At 40.8% G+C, this 20,829-nt stretch overlaps 2 protein-coding genes across 2 annotated transcripts; both read left to right on the forward strand.

The window, feature by feature from the left end:
- Nucleotides 1-11,287: 11,287 nt before the first annotated feature.
- On the forward strand, nt 11,288-12,346 carry LOC110943447 (putative F-box only protein 15). Its single transcript, XM_022185197.1, has one exon. It carries the CDS (start codon nt 11,288-11,290, stop codon nt 12,344-12,346), a length of 1,059 nt encoding a protein of 352 aa, XP_022040889.1.
- A 249-nt stretch (nt 12,347-12,595) lies between these two features.
- LOC110943446 lies at nt 12,596-16,759 on the forward strand. The gene is made up of 4 exons (XM_022185196.1): nt 12,596-13,034; nt 13,120-13,811; nt 13,905-14,127; nt 14,229-16,759. The coding sequence occupies exons 1-4, from the start codon at nt 12,596-12,598 to the stop codon at nt 16,757-16,759; spliced, it is 3,885 nt and encodes a 1,294-aa protein (XP_022040888.1).
- Nucleotides 16,760-20,829: the final 4,070 nt, after the last annotated feature.

The raw sequence follows: 20,829 nt of genomic DNA on the forward strand, positions 1-20,829 counted from the left end.
CTCCCTCTCGTTCGCGAATCGAAGGCAACCATCTCGAATCTTTATCGTTCGGATATCATTCTCGTCCTTTCAATCGGTTAGTGTTTAATCGTTTTGCTTAATTGAATGACTTCTGAATCGCATGTTTAATTGGCTAGGGATATGTTTGATTAAGCTTTGTTCGATCGGCCGGACTTGTTGGATCGGCCGGACGTGAATGTTGTGTTAGAACCGGATATTAATTGCATGATCATGTTGATATTCTTGTTAAATCGGATACGGTATAGATCAATCAATTCGTGAGATAACCGGCCGAACATGTTTGTCGATCGGCCGGACTTAATTGTTAATCGATCGGATATTGTTAGGGTTATAAATCGGATATACTTGTGTAATTGGATGGTTAACTTGATTAATTGGTTTGCGAATAAGTTAGATTGTTGATAATTCGGATATGCTCGATAAGGGTTCTTGATAAACATGTGAATTATGCTGGTTTGATCTTGTTGGTGTTAGCTAAATTGTTGGAATTGTGTTAATTGATAAAACGATAAGTATGGAAACCATTAGTGGTAACCGATTGCATGAATTCCGACCGCACAACTGAACTGATCGCACAAGGTATGCTATTCACACGAGTTCCAATCCGGTCGGGCTGTTAAACCGTACGGATTAGCAACCGCACGGATTGTTAATCCGGACGAACGGACCTATCACACGAATTCCAATCCGGACGAACTGTCAATCCGGACGGATTGTAATCCGGACGAATTGTCCATCCGCATGAACTAAATTGCTGGTCCGCACGAATTGTTAAACCACATCCGGACCAACTGGCAATCCGCACGAACTGTCACCCGGATGAAAGGCCACTCGCACGGATTTCCAATCCGGATGGACCAGTGGCCATCCGCACGAAGTGTCACCCGCACGGAATGCCCATCCGGACGGATGGGTTACCACTCGCACGATTTGATTAGTTTTGTTTGGGCCATGACTTATGCTTGCAACTTGTTACCTCTGTTTAACCCTACGTGCTATACGTGAATCGAACCTGACTTGAATAAATGCATGATAGGACGTGATTAACCATTACTTGCTACCTGTTCACTTGTGTATCTGCCGAGCAAACCAAGGTGAGTTCACACAGCCAAGGCATGGGATTCCCGGGTTGGGAATTGGGTTGGATATTATGAATGTGGAATGATTACTCGTACTTACGCATATACCAGACTATAGACCATCGTCCTCAGGTTAGTCAGGACACGTTACGTAAAGCCTACGTAACCCAGTATATTTGCCATATGTCTCCCGGGTCGGGAAGGACACGTTACGTAAAACCTACGTAACCCAATACCATTCACTGGCTTCCAGGTCGGAAGGCCACGCTGCGTAAAGCCTACGTAGCCCCCACGCGTACCATTGTCCTCGGGGAAGGGCACGTCACGTAAAGCCTACGTGACCCTGTACGTTTTCCTGTTCTCGGTAAAGAAGAACACATGGTCGGAAGTTAGTCTAGTAAGTACCGTTAATGAGAAGCCCTCATTAGCCAGGATAAACATGGGAAGCCCCCACTAGTTATACTGATGCACTATATTATAAACTTACTTTCTGTGAACTCGCTCAACTAGTTTGTTGATTATTTGCTGCATGCCTTGCAGGACCTTAGGTATACTTGGAGCTTGCACCAGAGGAGAAGCGGGTCGTTGTGGACAAGGACATATGAATGCATATTAAATACTTTTACATTCACACAATGATACTTATGATTTGGGTTTTACATTTAATGCTTCCGCTACATATATAACGTTTGGTTTTGAACATCAATTATACTTATGATTACTATTAAATGCTGTGTTTGATATAATTGATGGTTTGATCCTGGTCAGTCACGCCTCCAAGCGGTGGTACTCCGCGAGTGGATTTTGGGGGTGTGACAGATTGGTATCAGAGCCATTGGTTATAGAGAACTTGGTTTTAATATGGGAAAACGTTTTTATTAAAACCGGACTATAACCAGAACAGTGCTCTCAACGATCCACAACGACGCTTCGCTCCACGTGCAAGACTCGACATCCTAGGTAATAAGGTTTATGTTTATTGCCTGCTTGCTAGAACTGCTTAGAACCTCGCTCGCATTACGCTTAGATACACATGCTTTGATTTCATGAGAACACCTATATGCCTATGCTTTTCTGTCATCGCCCGATTCGCGAACCATTCTTACCTACGCTACCTTTTTACAATGAAGATCATGTCTGGACGAGTTAACATGACACAAGCCCAGCTAGAGGCTCTCATTGCTACGGCAGTTGCAGCCGCTCAAGCAGGTCAACCCGCTCAGCAACAACCTGTGTGTACCTTCAAGAATTTCATGGACTGTCGTCCAAACACCTTCAGCGGCACGGAAGGAGCAGTGGGACTACTCCACTGGTTCGAGAAGCTAGAATCAGTCTTTGAAATGTGCGAGTGCCCTGAGGCTCGCAAGGTCAAGTTTGCTACTGGCACCCTGGAGGGAATAGCACTGACTTGGTGGAACGCCCAAGTCCAAATCTTAGGGTTGGCAGCTGCTAACGCCACCCCATGGAACGACTTTAAGGAACTCATCAAGCGTGAGTATTGCACGCGGGAAGACATACACAAGCTGGAAGACGAGCTTTATAACTTGAAAATGGTTGGATCGGAAATCGAAGCGTATACCAAACGGTCCAATGAGCTGGCCGTTCTGTGTCCTACTATGGTGGATCCTCCATACAAGCGCATTGAGTTGTATCTCAAGGGATTGGCGCCAGAGATTCAGAGCCACGTGACGTCGGCTAACCTCGAAAACATCCAGGAAATCCAGCGCCTCGCTCATCGCATCACTGATCAGGCAGTGGATCAGAATAGACTGCCCAAGCGTGTTAATGCTACTGCTAATGTCACCACCTCAGTTACTCCTGCTACATCTGGTGACAGTAAAAGAAAATGGGATGGAGATTCTAGCAAGGGTTCAGCATCTGTTCAGCCACAAGCTCAGCAGCAGAAGACTGACCAGTATCAGAGTCCCAGTCAGCAATCCTCTGGAAGTCACAGACAGAGGAGATATCAGGGTAGTCAACCTAGGTGCCACAACTGCAACAGGCATCACCACGGCCCGTGTAACAAGGGTCGTTGCCAAAGGTGTCTTAAGATGGGGCACGAGGCTAAAGACTGTAGGAGCCCTCGTCCTGCAAACCAGAATCAGCAGCCTCAGCAACCAGCTCCACAGAACCAGCAGCAGCAGCAGCAGCAGCCACAGCGTGGAAACCGGGGATGTTTCCAGTGTGGGGCTGAAGGTCACTTCAAACGCGATTGCCCCCAGTTGAACCAGAACCGCAACAACAATAACAACCAGGGCAACGGCAACAATAACGGCGGGAACAACAACAACAACGGCAATGAAGCTCGTGGTCGTGCTTTCGTGCTAGGTCGAGGCGATGCAGTGAACGATCCCAACGTTGTTATGGGTAAGTTTCTCCTCGACAATATTTACGTTACTGTTTTATTTGATTTGGGTGCGGATACAAGCTATATGTCTGTGAAAATGTGTCAACTGCTAAAACGTGCACCAACACTTTTACCCACCAAACACGTAGTAGAGTTAGCTAACGGTAAAAGTCTAGAAGCCACGCACGTAGTTCAGGGTTGTACTCTTATCTTAGCTGGTCAAGCCTTCTCTATTGATCTCATTCCCATAGTTTTGGGTAGCTTCGACGTCGTGATTGGGATGGATTGGTTATCTCAACACCAGGCAGAAATTTTATGCAGTGAAAAGATCATTCGTATTCCTCGTTCGGGTCAGGAACCTCTCGAAGTTCAAGGCGACAAGAGTGGTGCAGTGGTAGGCATCATCTCTTTCTTGAAGGCGCAGAAATGTTTACGAAAGGGGCACACTGCCATTCTGGCACTCGTTACAGACGCTTCAGCAAAGGAAAGGAAACTGGAAGATATACCAGTTGTACGTGACTATCCTCAGGTGTTTCCTGAAGACTTACCTGGATTACCGCCTCACCGTCAGGTCGAATTTCAGATCGAGCTCGCTCCAGGAGCAGCACCCATAGCTCGCGCACCATATCGTCTAGCTCCATCGGAATTGGAGGAACTGTCAAAGCAGCTACAAGAACTCTTGGAAAAGGGCTTCATTCGTCCAAGCTCTTCGCCTTGGGGAGCTCCGGTACTTTTTGTGAAAAAGAAGGACGGTACGTTCAGAATGTGCATCAACTACCGTGAACTCAACAAGGTGACGGTGAAGAACCGTTATCCTCTTCCGCGCATCGACGACTTATTCGACCAGTTGCAAGGGTCGTGTTACTATTCGAAGATAGATTTGAGGTCAGGGTACCATCAGCTGAGAGTCCGGGATGAGGACGTCTCCAAGACAGCCTTCAGAACTCGTTATGGTCACTACGAGTTTCTCGTCATGCCGTTTGGGTTAACGAACGCGCCTGCTGTATTTATGGATCTTATGAACAGGGTGTGCAAACCCTATCTTGACAAGTTCGTCATAGTATTCATCGACGACATCCTGATTTACTCCAAGAGTCAGGAGGAACACGAGCAGCATCTTCGCTTGATATTGGAACTCCTTCGGAAGGAACAGTTGTACGCCAAGCTTTCTAAATGCGACTTCTGGCTTCGTGAAGTCCACTTCCTAGGCCACGTAGTGAACAAGGATGGGATCCATGTCGATCCATCCAAGGTAGATTCGATCAGAAACTGGCCTGCACCGCGTACACCGACAGAAATACGACAATTCTTGGGTCTGGCAGGTTACTACAGACGGTTTATCAAGGATTTTTCGAAGATTGCACAACCACTTACACTACTGACACAGAAGGGTGTCACCTACCGTTGGGGCAACACGCAGGAAACTGCTTTTCAGTATCTGAAGGATAGGCTTTGCAGCGCACCTATTCTTTCATTGCCAGAGGGCACAGATGACTTTGTAGTATATTGTGACGCATCCATACAGGGTCTGGGCTGCGTATTGATGCAGCGTGACAAGGTTATTGCCTACGCCTCTCGTCAGCTAAAGGTTCATGAACGGAACTACACGACGCACGACTTAGAGCTGGGAGCTGTTGTTTTCGCGCTTAAGATATGGCGACACTACCTGTACGGTACCAGGTGCACGATTTACACCGATCACAGGAGTCTCGAGCATATTCTTAAGCAGAAGGATTTGAACATGCGTCAACGAAGATGGGTCGAGCTACTTAATGACTACGAATGCGCTATCAAGTATCATCCAGGCAAAGCCAATGTTGTGGCTGATGCCCTTAGTCGAAAGGACACTTTACCACGGCGCGTACGAGCGCTACAGCTTACGATTCAGTCTAGCCTTCCAGCACAGATACGAGATGCTCAGGTAGAAGCATTGAAGCCCGAAAACGTCAAGGCTGAAGCCTTACGCGGCTCACGACAACAAATGGAACAGAAGGCAGACGGAGCCTACTATGTAACGGGCCGGATTTGGGTCCCTCTTTATGGCGGTCTCCGCGAACTTGTGATGGATGAGGCTCACAAGTCTCGCTATTCGGTACATCCAGGGTCGGATAAAATGTACCACGACATCAGCACTACCTATTGGTGGCCTAGTATGAAGGCCCACATCGCTACGTACGTTGGAAAATGCTTGACCTGTGCGAGAGTCAAGGTCGAATACCAGAAACCAGCTGGCCTACTTCAGCAGCCTAAGATACCACAGTGGAAATGGGAAGAAATTTCCATGGATTTCGTTACAGGCCTACCTAGATCCCAGCGTGGGAATGATACTATATGGGTGATCGTGGATCGACTCACCAAGTCTGCGCACTTCCTACCTATAAAGGAAACGGATAAGTTCTCCACCCTCGCAGACGTATACCTCAAAGAAGTTGTCTCGAGGCACGGGGTGCCCACATCTATCATTTCGGATCGCGATGCACGATTCACGTCAGAACTTTGGCAAGCAATGCATAAATCCTTTGGCTCACGATTAGACATGAGCACAGCATACCACCCTCAGACGGATGGGCAGTCTGAGCGAACGATCCAAACGCTTGAAGACATGCTAAGAGCATGCGTTATCGATTTCGGCAACGGCTGGGAAAAGCATCTCCCTTTGGTGGAGTTCTCGTATAATAACAGTTATCACACCAGCATTCAAGCCGCTCCATTCGAGGCATTGTACGGGCGTAAATGCCGGTCACCACTCTGCTGGGCAGAGGTGGGAGATAGTCAGATCACGGGTCCAGAGATTGTTGTGGACGCCACGGAAAAGATAGCACAGATACGACAACGCATGGCGGCAGCACGCGACCGTCAGAAAGCCTACGCGGACAAGCGTAGAAAGCCATTGGAATTTGAGGTCGGGGACCGGGTTTTATTGAAAGTCTCACCCTGGAAGGGTGTGGTACGTTTTGGCAAACGGGGCAAACTAAATCCGCGGTATGTCGGACCCTTTGAAATCATAGAAAAGATTGGCAAGGTAGCCTACAAGTTGAACCTACCAGCTGAACTCGGGGCAGTTCACAATGTCTTTCATGTATCGAACTTAAAGAAGTGCCTATCAGATGAAAACCTCATCATTCCTTTTAAGGAACTCACTATCGACGAGCGGTTGCAGTTCGTCGAGGAACCAGTTGAAATCACGGACCGGGATGTGAAGGTCCTCAAACACAAGAGAATCCCTCTTGTACGAGTTCGTTGGAACTCCAAACGTGGCCCAGAGTACACCTGGGAACGCGAAGACAGGATGACAGAAAAGTACCCCCAGTTATTCGGGAACAAGGCAACCACTACTGAGGCTGAAGCTACGACTTCGGAATTTCGGGACGAAATTCCAGATCAACGGGGGGAGGATGTGACACCCCAGGAAAATCAGTGAACAATACAGTTTATCTAGCTTCCTCAGTGAGTGCATACCAAATTTCGGGACGAAATTTCCAATTAGTTGGGGATAATGTGACAACTCGGACTTTAGACCTACTTCGTACATGTTATGATTACGAGATTTGATTTAAATAAATGATATGTCATTATGTGCTACGTGTATTGTGTATTAAATGTGGTTGTTGTTAATAAAAAAAAAAAAAATCGAATTGCATAACACACGGCCCAAGGGCAGCCCAAGCGGATGGGCCGGCCCACTTCCCTTATGCGCGAACAACTATACACCTTAGGGACTTAGTTTCTCAATTGTTACAACACAAGGATACACACACAAACCCTAGCTCCCGTTCTCTCCCTCTCGTTCGCGAATCGAAGGCAACCATCTCGAATCTTTATCGTTCGGATATCATTCTCGTCCTTTCAATCGGTTAGTGTTTAATCGTTTTGCTTAATTGAATGACTTCTGAATCGCATGTTTAATTGGCTAGGGATATGTTTGATTAAGCTTTGTTCGATCGGCCGGACTTGTTGGATCGGCCGGACGTGAATGTTGTGTTAGAACCGGATATTAATTGCATGATCATGTTGATATTCTTGTTAAATCGGATACGGTATAGATCAATCAATTCGTGAGATAACCGGCCGAACATGTTTGTCGATCGGCCGGACTTAATTGTTAATCGATCGGATATTGTTAGGGTTATAAATCGGATATACTTGTGTAATTGGATGGTTAACTTGATTAATTGGTTTGCGAATAAGTTAGATTGTTGATAATTCGGATATGCTCGATAAGGGTTCTTGATAAACATGTGAATTATGCTGGTTTGATCTTGTTGGTGTTAGCTAAATTGTTGGAATTGTGTTAATTGATAAAACGATAAGTATGGAAACCATTAGTGGTAACCGATTGCATGAATTCCGACCGCACAACTGAACTGATCGCACAAGGTATGCTATTCACACGAGTTCCAATCCGGTCGGGCTGTTAAACCGTACGGATTAGCAACCGCACGGATTGTTAATCCGGACGAACGGACCTATCACACGAATTCCAATCCGGACGAACTGTCAATCCGGACGGATTGTAATCCGGACGAATTGTCCATCCGCATGAACTAAATTGCTGGTCCGCACGAATTGTTAAACCACATCCGGACCAACTGGCAATCCGCACGAACTGTCACCCGGATGAAAGGCCACTCGCACGGATTTCCAATCCGGATGGACCAGTGGCCATCCGCACGAAGTGTCACCCGCACGGAATGCCCATCCGGACGGATGGGTTACCACTCGCACGATTTGATTAGTTTTGTTTGGGCCATGACTTATGCTTGCAACTTGTTACCTCTGTTTAACCCTACGTGCTATACGTGAATCGAACCTGACTTGAATAAATGCATGATAGGACGTGATTAACCATTACTTGCTACCTGTTCACTTGTGTATCTGCCGAGCAAACCAAGGTGAGTTCACACAGCCAAGGCATGGGATTCCCGGGTTGGGAATTGGGTTGGATATTATGAATGTGGAATGATTACTCGTACTTACGCATATACCAGACTATAGACCATCGTCCTCAGGTTAGTCAGGACACGTTACGTAAAGCCTACGTAACCCAGTATATTTGCCATATGTCTCCCGGGTCGGGAAGGACACGTTACGTAAAACCTACGTAACCCAATACCATTCACTGGCTTCCAGGTCGGAAGGCCACGCTGCGTAAAGCCTACGTAGCCCCCACGCGTACCATTGTCCTCGGGGAAGGGCACGTCACGTAAAGCCTACGTGACCCTGTACGTTTTCCTGTTCTCGGTAAAGAAGAACACATGGTCGGAAGTTAGTCTAGTAAGTACCGTTAATGAGAAGCCCTCATTAGCCAGGATAAACATGGGAAGCCCCCACTAGTTATACTGATGCACTATATTATAAACTTACTTTCTGTGAACTCGCTCAACTAGTTTGTTGATTATTTGCTGCATGCCTTGCAGGACCTTAGGTATACTTGGAGCTTGCACCAGAGGAGAAGCGGGTCGTTGTGGACAAGGACATATGAATGCATATTAAATACTTTTACATTCACACAATGATACTTATGATTTGGGTTTTACATTTAATGCTTCCGCTACATATATAACGTTTGGTTTTGAACATCAATTATACTTATGATTACTATTAAATGCTGTGTTTGATATAATTGATGGTTTGATCCTGGTCAGTCACGCCTCCAAGCGGTGGTACTCCGCGAGTGGATTTTGGGGGTGTGACATTTATATCCAATAAAAATTGTATGTTTAAGTTTACACAATCCTTTTTTTATATTTAATCAAACTATTTTTATTTGCTTTAAAATTGATCTTTATATACAATCAAAATTGTATTTTTCAGTTTATAAATCACTCCAAACAAATATCAATTGAGAGGTATGGGTGGTGGTTATCCAATTCCCATTGAACCACAAGGATCAACAAACCCACCTCTGGTGTCAAACCCACCTCCGGTGTCAAACCCACCTCCGGTGTCAAACCCACCTCCGGTGGCAAACCCTCATCCGGTGACAAACCTTGAACACGATGATCCATTTGGTTGGACGGATGAAGAGTTGAATTGGGCGTATGACTATACATTCGCTCAACTACAATTTGGTGGACTACAAATTGAGGAGGGGCATCATCGTCCGGTGGTAAACACTCCTATACTGCCTATGCATCATCCACCTTCAAACCCCCCCTTATGTGGAAAACCACAGTCAAACACAAGAACTACCGAGCTGGGCTGAAGGGTACGAAACTGACCCTGGGGCGGTTTACGAACCACCATTGGATGAAGAAATGGTTTGGGAACCTTAGAACAATTTTGATGATGACTGTAGTTTTTTTTTTTCTCGAATTAGTTTGAATCTTAATTATGTAAGTTTTAATTATGTATTACTTTAAATTTAAATTTGTTGTTGTTTAATTTTAATCATGTTTTAGTTTAAATTTAAGTTTCTGGAGTTTTTATTTTTTTAGTTAACTAACATTAAACACTTAATAGGATATGTCTGATCATTTTTCCGTTGAAGAATTTTCATCATTGACAAATGATAGAGCATGGTATAATATAATCTTTGTTAAGGTGGAGTTTATTTGGCATGACGTCGATGAAAAGAGATTAGTGGTTATTTTTCTTGATCAACACGTAAGAACATTATTTTAATTTACTTTGTGTTATACGAGTAAGCGTTTTTCCACCACTAAATTTCTTTTCTTTTTAGAGACAAAAAATTGTTGCGTTCGTACCACAACATTTGATACACATATATAATGACGCGGCATTGATGGGTGGTTTTTTTTCCTTAAATCATTTCCAAATTGAGAATCTCACATATCATGAGTACCCAAAGTACCAGAATTACGTGTTAGTTTGGTCCGAGAAAAAAATTGTCATCAACGAATATACAAAGCTTTCTTCACTTATGCTTACGATTCCAAGGGGTGCTTCTTTATTTTTCCATTGGTCCCTTCCATTATAGAATTGAAGCATGACAGGAGACCTCAAAAAATTATTGTTGGTACATATAAATTCTCTATCTATATTTTTTATTAAATATATAAAAGTTTATATATGTATGTATAATATAGTGTATACGATTTGGCTGATTTTGTTATAGATGTGGTTGGGAGAATAATAGAAGGCAAACGTGATCGATGTTGTTTTGAACTTTCTCTTTGAGATAAGACGTAAGTTATTATTTATTATTAACATATTACAAACATAATATTTACATTATATGTAAGAAAATATTATTATTAGCAGAACTTTAATCCAAAACCGTAATATACAGTGGTCACACAATACAAATGTTTTTGTCCGCCCTGAAGCCTTCCGATGTTATACATACCATTCGAGCCGTGCAACAAAAGTCTATCATATATGTATCGCGTGTCAAGTTGGTTCATCTACCAAATAGTATGTTATGCTTTACACATGAACATTCCAAAAATTAGTTAGATTTAATGGCTCATGTAATTTAATAAAAGTTATATTTTATTTGTTATTTCAGTTAATATTTTGAAGTCTACGGAGTTGAGTACGATTACGTACGAACCAGATATGGTCGAGGCATGGGATATTTAAATTATGGATCGTTATCCAAGTTTGTGTTTAAGTTAGAAACATTTGGTGTTGTTATATGTTTAGTTGTTGAATATTAAAGTCTCTCTTGATGTTTAGTGTTTTGCTTTTTTTTTCCCCTCATATTGAAGTAATTGTAGAAGTATATTTTACTTTGTCTAATCTTATAATATGATATTACAAGTATGTTATATTACTTGCTTTACAAGTAATGGTTACACCTATTTTTCACTAAACTATAATCTTCTTAGATTGGACAACTAAATAATCATTATCTGTGTTAAACGAAGGTATAACCATGGCTGACCTTCATGTTCATACAATCGTGTTTGAGATATTAACGAGGGTGCTAGCGAAGGATGTAGGTCGTTCTAAGAGTATATGTAAGCAATGGTACGCGTTACTGTCAACACAAGATTTCGTAAGGATACATTGTTCTCGCTCATTAGTTTCATCTAACCAGAGAGTTCTACTAATTGACGACCTAACATGCTCTGTTCATCCGATCATCTTTCAATCCAGTGACTATGGGCCAAGCTCCATAGTTACATTTCCATTCCATCACCAAAATAATGATGTCTCAATACTTTCACATTTGAACGGATTGTTGTGTGTTTGCTTGAATCATACATACGAGCTGCTTCTTTGGAATCCAACAACTACTGCTTTCAAGCATTTGTCAACCCCTGATTCTCATGGATTCTATATAAATAACCTTGATGCCATTGGTTTGTACGTTGACGCTGACGATGATTACAAGGTCTTGCATATAAAGCGTAGGAGTGGTGTACTTGGTGTCTATGTTTATTCTAGGGAAGTAGACTCTTGGAGAAATATTCCTTTCATAACAAGACAAGAGTACCTAAGCCCTCATTTCAATTGGTCAGCTGGCACATTTTGTGGTGGTACTCTATATTTCACTGTTTGCGAATGTTGGATTGGAGGTACGAATGTGGTGATTTGTTTTGATGTTAATTCGGAGCAGTTCAAGGAGATAAGCTTTCCACCCGTTCCTTCTACAGGAATGGTTCAAGGTGTTTTAGTGAATGTAAAAAATGAGCTTCACATGTTTGCTAGCACTGGCATGTTTGAGATGACAATTGACCTATGGACGCTACAAGGGGATTACTGGATTAAGGTCTTATCATGTCCTCTGATCCCCCCGATATCATTGTCATTGTGGTGCGATATAACACATTATGTGACAAATGGTAATTGGTTTGTGATGACTAAATTAGGGAAGTTGTTTACAATTGAAATGGATATGAAGCCCTTCGAATGTTTTTATCCCGTTACTTGGTTTCGAGGTTTTAAGGGTGCGGTGTTTGTGGAGACCATTGTTTCACCAAGTATTTAGTTTGGCTTTCACTTAATGTTATCATTATGTATGTCAATATTTTAAGGATTTGTGTTTTTTTTCTCTAAGTCATGATATTCGGCTTAAGTCATGTATTTTAATGTTATCATTATGTATTTCAATGTTATCATTCAGTTTGTTTTTCTCTAAGTCATGTGTTTGAATGTTGTAATGATTTGAGAATTTCATCATCTATGATAACTCTCTTTTATTTAATTTGCAAGGTATTTGTCACTTTGTCAATTTACAATGACTAATGGACAACCAAACCATCGTAATCATGCTTCTAGCTCGAGCGGATCTACTAAAGCTGAAAAACGAAAAGAGTATCACAAAAGATACTATGTTGCACGCAAAGAAAATAACAAAGTATCTAAATTTGGGAGTGGTGATGCCTCCCAAAGTGCTTCATCAATATCTTTAATGAGTAATAGGTCAACAGAAAGGACGCCGTTAAGAAGTTTACAAACTAATATTACTCAATTTACACAAACAACAAATGAGAACGCCTCAAGTGTTTCTACTATAAAACGCAAGGAGTACAATAAAGGATGTTCTAATACACGAAACGATAATGGAATACGTATTTCAAATGGCAGTCAAGTCAACCAAACCCCGATAGATGATGTTACGCCGACAACCACATTCCCATCTGTAATTGACGTAGTCAGGCATAGAACATCACGAGGTTTCTATTTATTTAACAATGATTTCTTTTTTTTCGAACTCGACATCTTTTACAACCTTCATTACTTAATACACCAACTTTTTAGGTATTCGAATTCATCCGCGTACTTTATTACCCCAATTTGCTGAAGTAATTGATCAACCTTCCTTCCAAGATGGGAGCGTGCAAGATGATCCTTATAATTTTGTTTACAATGGTGTACCTGGAGAGCATCGTGTTTTAAAGGAACGAGGTGCATGTCCTAATTGTGGAGCAAAACGATTTCAGTATGAATTTGATACCTTTTATTGTATGAGTGGGAAAACTGTGTTAGCAAACTTAGAAATTCCAGAGGAATTGTACCGACTTTTCACGTCTCAAGATGAAATTGGAGATATGTTTAGGCAAAACATCCGTGCTTATAACACCAATTTTTCTTTTGCCTCAATGGGTGTGACATTGGATGATACATTGAACAATATGAGAGACGGCGTATATACTTTTCGTGCACATAAAGGAATATATCACAGAATCGACCAATTAGTTCTGAGGGATGGGACCCCTAGGTACTTGCAGTTGTATTTTTACGATCCTGATACTGAGTTAGATCACAGACTCCGATGGCCAAATCTTGATCGGCGTATTACTCAGATTTTAACACGTGTTCTTTCTACAAACCCATATGTCGATACATTTAGAAGACTTGCGGAACTAGGACCTCTGGACAACTATAGAGTCACTTTGAATACTTCGGTTGAACTTGACCAAAGGGTGTACAACCGACCAACGACATCGGAGGTATATATAATATTATATTAATTGCAATTATTTAATTGTATTGCTTATTTTACTTACTTATAGTTCACAATTATATAGGTTGCTGGTATTTAGGTTGAAGGTAATGACAATATCACTTCGTATAAACGAAGTATTGTTGTGTACGGTAGGTCTGAATATAGTCAAACTATTCAGCCGTACTTCAGCTGTTACGATCCATTGTCGTATCCTCTATTTTTTCCTAATGGTGAGTCGGGTTGGCATGGTAACATACCACGTCACGGAGTATCAATCAACGAGGTTCGCAACAATGACAACATCGAAGGAGAAATGGAAGGTACCAACAATTTGTTATCCTTTTTTAAGTGAATCATAAAAATAGCGTAATGCGTTTTATTTTTATTAACTGTTTGTTTTTAATACATCTTCATCGTTCAGAGGCAAACACACGAAGTGGTAGAACAACCGTGGCTATGCGAGAGTACTACTGTTACAAGTTCCAGATTCGATCTACCGATAATGTGCTTTTGTTCGGTGGTAGGCTGCTACAGCAGTTTGTGGTTGATGTTTACATCAAAATTGAGACGTCACGCTTAGAATTTTGTGAGAGAAACCAGGCTAAGATTTGGGCCGAATTGTACCAAGGTATTGTGGATTGCGTCAATACTGGTGAGGTTCATGCAAACAGAGTCGGGAAAATAATTGTGTTGCCTGCATCTTTCATCGGGGGGCCTCGCAACATGCGACGTCGGTTTCTAGACGCGATGACGTTAGTTCAAGATGACGGCAAGCCTGATGTATTCCTTACAATGACATGCAATCCTAAGTGGCCTGAGATATGTGATAACTTACATGTTGGTCAAACTGCTACAGATCGTCCAGACCTTGTTTCAAGAGTGTTCCGGGCTAAATTAGAAGATCTTAAGGATCAACTCTTCAAGAAACATGTCCTCGGGGAAGTTAAGGCATACGTCTATGTCATTGAATTTCAAAAGCGGGGTTTGCCGCATGCACATTTTCTCCTAATCATGTACCCGCAACACAAGATCAATAACGCGGACCATTATGATAAGGTTGTGTGTGCTGAAATTCCTAACAAACTAACACATCCCAGATTGCATGAGATGGTTGTCAAGCACATGATTCACGGTCCTTGCGGCAATTTACGATCAAGCAGTCCTTGTATGCAGGGTGATCCTAAAATTTGTCGTTTTCACTATCCTAGACAATTTAACGAACAGACGACACAAGGAGAAGATTCGTATCCGTTGTATCGAAGGAGAGACACCGGGATAGAAGTGGACCTACGAGGACAAACACTTGATAATAGATGGGTGGTCCCATATAACCCAAGGCTTTTGATGATGTTTAACTACCACATGAATGTTGAAGTTTGCTCAAGTATAAAATCTGTGAAATATCTTTTCAAATATGTTTATAAAGGACATGACAAACAGGTTATTCAAGTCGATCAAAGTGAGCCAGGGGTTGTTATTAATGAGATAAAAAGATTTCAAGATGCACGCTACATATCGCCCCCAGAAGCTATGTGGCGCATTTTTTCCTTCTCTCTTTCTCAAATCTTTCCTGCTGTTCTAGCCTTACAACTTCATCTTCCAAATAATCAGATGGTTAGATTTAGAGATGATGACTTGATGCCTAATATTGTTGATAGGGAAAGGGATAAGAGAACCATGCTAACAGCATTTTTTGAGATAAATAGAAACAATGAAACTGCAAGGGTACATTTGTATAAAGATTTTCCAAAACACTTTACGTGGAATGGAAGCACACGCCGTTGGAGTCGTCGTTTCGGTAAAAAACAAAGAGGTCGTATCGTTTCCGCTAATCCAGCCGAAGGAGAAAGGTACTACTTACGCCTACTTTTGTCAAATGTCAGAGGGCCTACTTCTTTTGAACATCTTTGCACAGTTAATGGTCAACAGTGTGCGACATTTCGGAAAGCAGCTCTTGAGTTAGGCTTAATAGAAGACGATGAATATCTATCACAATGTCTCGAAGAAGCCTCTACGTTTCAGTTTCCCAATGCTCTTAGAAGGTTATTTGCGACCATAATGATTTTTTGCCAACCTGGAGATATTCGAAAGTTATGGAATGACCACTTTGATTCACTGTCTGAAGATCATCGGTTACACTGTCAAAGTATAGAACGAGTTCAAAATATGGTTCTTACCGAAATTAGTGTCTTGGTACAATCCATGGGTAAAAATTTCAATGAGTTCGACCTTCCTAAGATAACAGACGATGTTAACTTACAAGATGCAGGTTATCGTGAGTTACAAGAAGAGTATGGGATTGTTTTGGAACCTGAACACTTGAATGCCAAAGATTTACTTAATCCGGACCAAAAAAACGTGTTTGATGAGATCATGATGCATGTTGATAATGATCTTCCAGGCGTGTTCTTTATTGATGGTCCAGGTGGAACTGGAAAAACATTTTTGTACATTGCCTTGCTTACTGAAATTCGGTCACGTGGTCTTATTGCTCTCGCAACAGCTTCATCAGGTGCAGCGGCTAATAATATGCCAGGAGGTAGAACGGCTCACTCGAGATTCAAGATTCCTCTTAATCTTGAAAATAATTCAATGTGCAATATCAAAAAACAGAGTGGGGCCGCTAAACTGATTCGGTCTGCCAAAATAATCATATGGGATGAAGCGTCGATGGCTAAACGACAGGCGATAGAGGCAGTCGATCGTACATTCCAAGACATTATAGGTGTTAGTCTCCCATTTGGTGGAAAAATAATGGTTATGGGAGGTGACTTCAGACAAGTGTTGCCGGTTATTAAACATGGCACTCGAGCACAGATTGTAGACTCTAGCGTACGAATGTCAGCTCTTTGGTCTTTGACTAAGAAGATGCGGTTGACCATAAATATGAGAGCGCTAAAAGATCCATGGTTTTCTAAATTTCTTTTAAGAGTCGGCGATGGAACTGAATAACCAATCGAAGGAAACTATATCCGCATACCCGATGACATGACAATTCAGTGCAACAACAGAGAAAACGCTATAAAAGAATTGATCCATGCCATCTTTCCATCAATTGAAGATAATGTATATTCTTCAGATTATATAATCTCTAGAGCAATATTGTCCACTAAAAATGATAGTGTTGACGAGATTAATAATCAAATGATTGAAATTTGTTAAGGGGAGGAAAAAGTTTATTACAGTTTTGATGAAGCTGAAGACGATCAGCGCAACTTCTATCCGGTCGAGTTCTTAAACTCGCTAAATGTTAGTGGTTTGCCACCTCATAAGCTTCGTTTAAAAATTGGATGCCCAATAATATTGTTACCTAATATCGATCCATCACATGGCCTGTGTAATGGCACGCGATTGATATGTAAGGGTTTCATGCGAAATGTTATTGATGCGGAAATTGCAGTCGGTCAACATGCCGGCAAAAGAGTTTTTTTGCCAAGAATCCCTCTAACCCTTTCTGAAGATGACATGTTCCCATTCAAGCTGAAAAGAAAACAATTTCCAATTCGACTTAGCTTTTCCATGACGATTAATAAAGCTCAAGGTCAAACAATTCCGAACGTTGGTATTTATCTTCCGGATTCTGTATTTTCACATGGACAACTTTATGTCGCGTTATCAAGAGGGATTTCAAGACAAAGTACGAAGTTGTTGGTACATCTCGCCAAAGAATTCAAACAAAGCGGAGTTTACACATCAAATGTTGTCTACCAGGAAGTGTTGCGTGATTAATTAATCGCATCCGAATAAAAAAGAAGGTAAGTTAGTATATTTTGTGCCTTATTTGCTTCCAGAAATTACCTTTTAATTACTATTTTAAACCACCTGTAGGCGTCTAACATTTTTTTATGTGTCAAAATCTGGTACAGTAGAGGAGAAGGTACAAGAAAGTCATAAGCGAACGGATGTATTGGTAAAACAGGAAGAGATACAAGAGACTCCCCGCTGGTGTTTTTATTGTTTTGTCCAGCTACTTGACTGTTTTGAACTCTTCTTGTTTTTAATTACATCTACTTCCTTGTTTTGTACTATTCTTGTAGAAGATCACCAAATAATCGATAAACTAACAGAAAAACCAGTGCCATTGTATCACGAATAAGAAAACTAACTTAAGTACTATACAATATTTCACGAGACGACGGATAAACTAACGGTAAACATTTATACTATTGTAAATTGCCACTCCCGCCGCATCGCGCGGGTAAGTGACTAGTATATATATATATATATATATATATATATATATATATATATATATATATATATATATATATATATATATATATATATATATATATATATAGGGTGGGGTTCTAGAGTGAACACTAGTGTATTTGCGAACTGAGTGAACAAATCCTGGCCATTGATCTACACACGTGTATGGCAAGGATCTCATCATCAACTCGTAAAATACACTAGTGTATTTCAACATTAAATCCTGGTCATTAATCTACACATGTGTATGGCCAGGATTAGTTCACTCAGTTCGCAAGCTACACTAGTGTTCACTCTTGAACCTAATCCTATATATATATATATATATATATATATATATATATATATATCCAAATATATATAAAATTCAAGACCAAAAATGGTTTACTTTTACAACCTACATTTTCGGTCAAGAATGAAAAAACCGAAAAATGTGGGGTTTTGTCCAAACAAAACAAATCATCCACATGACATAATTTTTTCAAGATTCCTTTATGCATGTAAGAAATAAATCTTGAAAAAACAAAAGGAGATCTATGGATAAAATTTTGGCCATATGGTTTCTACAAACCCGAAAACCCGAAAATTTTAAATCCGATGAAGCATGCACTCATATAAGCGGCTCTAGATGCCATTGTTGGGTTTTTCACATGTTTATCAAAGTAATTTTATCCAAATAAAATTAAAACGCAACGGAAAAAGGTTTAAAACATGTTACTTTACAAGATATAAAACCCATTTTATATATAAAACCCAATACACGGATCCATATACGAACATGCATGCTATCAAAATCACAACCATAGGGTGTTTAAGAATATTACCATTCAAAGAGCAAGGAGATATGAAGAAGATGATATTCTTGAATGGAAATCTTCAAAGGAGAAGACCTCAAGCTTGCATACTTCAAGCCTCCAACGAACACCTTATGTTGCTAGGCTTTCTACACACGTAAACTCACTTGAAAAATCCTTCTTGTTCAACCACCTTGGCCGAAATTTTGAGAGGATTCTCTAGAGTTTTGCACTTGATTATTAAACTTGAAACTCTTCTTGAATAGCCACTACGGCCGAAATACTAGAGAGTATTTTCAAGTCTTCCACTTGAAAAATCAAACTTGAAAAAACCCCATAAAACCACCACCTTGGCCGATTTTTCTAGAGAGCTTTCTTAGAGTTTTTCAAGTTCATCTTCTATTTTTGTTAGAGAAAATGTATATGAAATGAATGAGAGAAGTATGCCCATAATTCACCCAATCATCTCACAAGACAAGAAAACAATTGCATGTATTTTGAATGGCCAAAAGGCCTTGGGAAGACCCCATAGGGGGCGACCATAAGGCCTCCTTTTTTGACCAATCAAAATTTTCCCTTTTTCAAATTTAAGTCTTGTATTATATTTATAACTTTTATAAATATAACATCATATATATAAGACTTTTATGCAACAAATCATGACTTTTATAATGTTATTTAACCTATTAAATAACAACATAAAATATTTTCTCGAAATAAATTATCCATATAATTTATTAGTTTCTCAAGTGCAATTATTTAGAAAACCAATTTCTAAATATTCTAAGTGTTAATATTTATTTGTTTGATCATATCATAAATAAATATTGTAGGTGTTTGTCTAGCTTGTTATTGGGTATGACTCGACTTGGATCATAACGTACTAGCCACATCAATTTAATATGTGTCTTGGGCATATAGAGTCCAACACAAATTTCTGATAAATTCCAAACTGAAATTGCGGTTACTTTCAGCCAAATTCCTCTGAGCTTGAAGGATGGGTTGTATAGAATTCCAAAGCTCATTGGCAATTTCCTGCGTGGTAGGTTGACTTTTAGAAAGCTCTATCAGCTGCTTAATCAATTCTTTCATTTCAGAAACATCTGTTTGGTAGACACTCTAACCGTAAAATCCTTATAACTTAATTCATCACCTATTTAATAGGATCATCTGAATTCCCACCTCTAGTGGTTGTATTTGTTTTGATAATAGGAGAAGTCTCCATATCATTAGAAACAAATGTGTTTTTTTCTTGGTTCTGGGGACTTCCCACTGAAGCAGCGATTACAGTTGTAACCTCATCAGTGGTTGCCTTCAAGGGAGTCTTAATGATGTAACCACTATCCAACTGATCACCAATGGGTTCAACAGTTGTAGTGGCTACTCCACTTGAACTACCACGAAGAGTTTCGTAAAACTCAACGAGGATAACCTCCTCAACTGTTTGTAGGATAGCAGATTGATTTGGTTCGGACACAGTCTTTTGTTGCGCTCTACTCTCAGTAATGTGTGCATCAGAAGTTATGTTTTCTCTCTGAAATTCAATTGCTTCAAACAGAGGTAATATTGTTGATGGAACTTGAGAAGAGGGTTGTGGTGTAGAAAGCGTGATTGCCCTGGGAGAGGGACTTTTAAACATACTTTCATATGAAAGGTTGATGTGTGTAAAATGCAACATATAAATTACATCAAATGAGGCATAAAACTAACCCTTTTAAGTACTAATGTTGGAAAAAGAGTGTTTTTGTCTTCCTTTTGTATTTTCAGGATTAAATGAGCTCAAATTCACAAAAGAAGCAAAAAGACAGCTAATTCTAACATAAGTACAAGAAAAGAAACAAAAGTAGACTGCCCGAACCCTCAACGGCATCCTCCCAAGCAAAGAAGAGAAAACAGAAAACTGAACACGCCCCGTGCTCAGCCAGCACGGGGCCGTGCCCAAGAAGCAGCAGAAAAGACAAACCTGTAGAAGCTTCTATTGCCCACCACGGGGCTGTGTCCAGTGAGCACGGGGGC

Source organism: Helianthus annuus, chromosome 5, assembly GCF_002127325.2.
Source record: "Helianthus annuus cultivar XRQ/B chromosome 5, HanXRQr2.0-SUNRISE, whole genome shotgun sequence".
Taxonomy (NCBI): Eukaryota; Viridiplantae; Streptophyta; class Magnoliopsida; order Asterales; family Asteraceae; genus Helianthus; species Helianthus annuus.

Excerpts from the sequence above, each read along its gene's own strand:
- LOC110943447 (XM_022185197.1), top strand. The coding sequence starts at position 11,288 with ATGGCTGACCTTCATGTTCATACAATCGTGTTTGAGATATTAACGAGG.
- LOC110943446 (XM_022185196.1), top strand. The coding sequence starts at position 12,596 with ATGACTAATGGACAACCAAACCATCGTAATCATGCTTCTAGCTCGAGC. Across the intron at positions 13,035-13,119 it reads CAGGCATAGAACATCACGAG|GTATTCGAATTCATCCGCGT; the intron begins GTTTCTATTTAT and ends CCAACTTTTTAG. Across the intron at positions 13,812-13,904 it reads ACCGACCAACGACATCGGAG|GTTGAAGGTAATGACAATAT; the intron begins GTATATATAATA and ends GCTGGTATTTAG.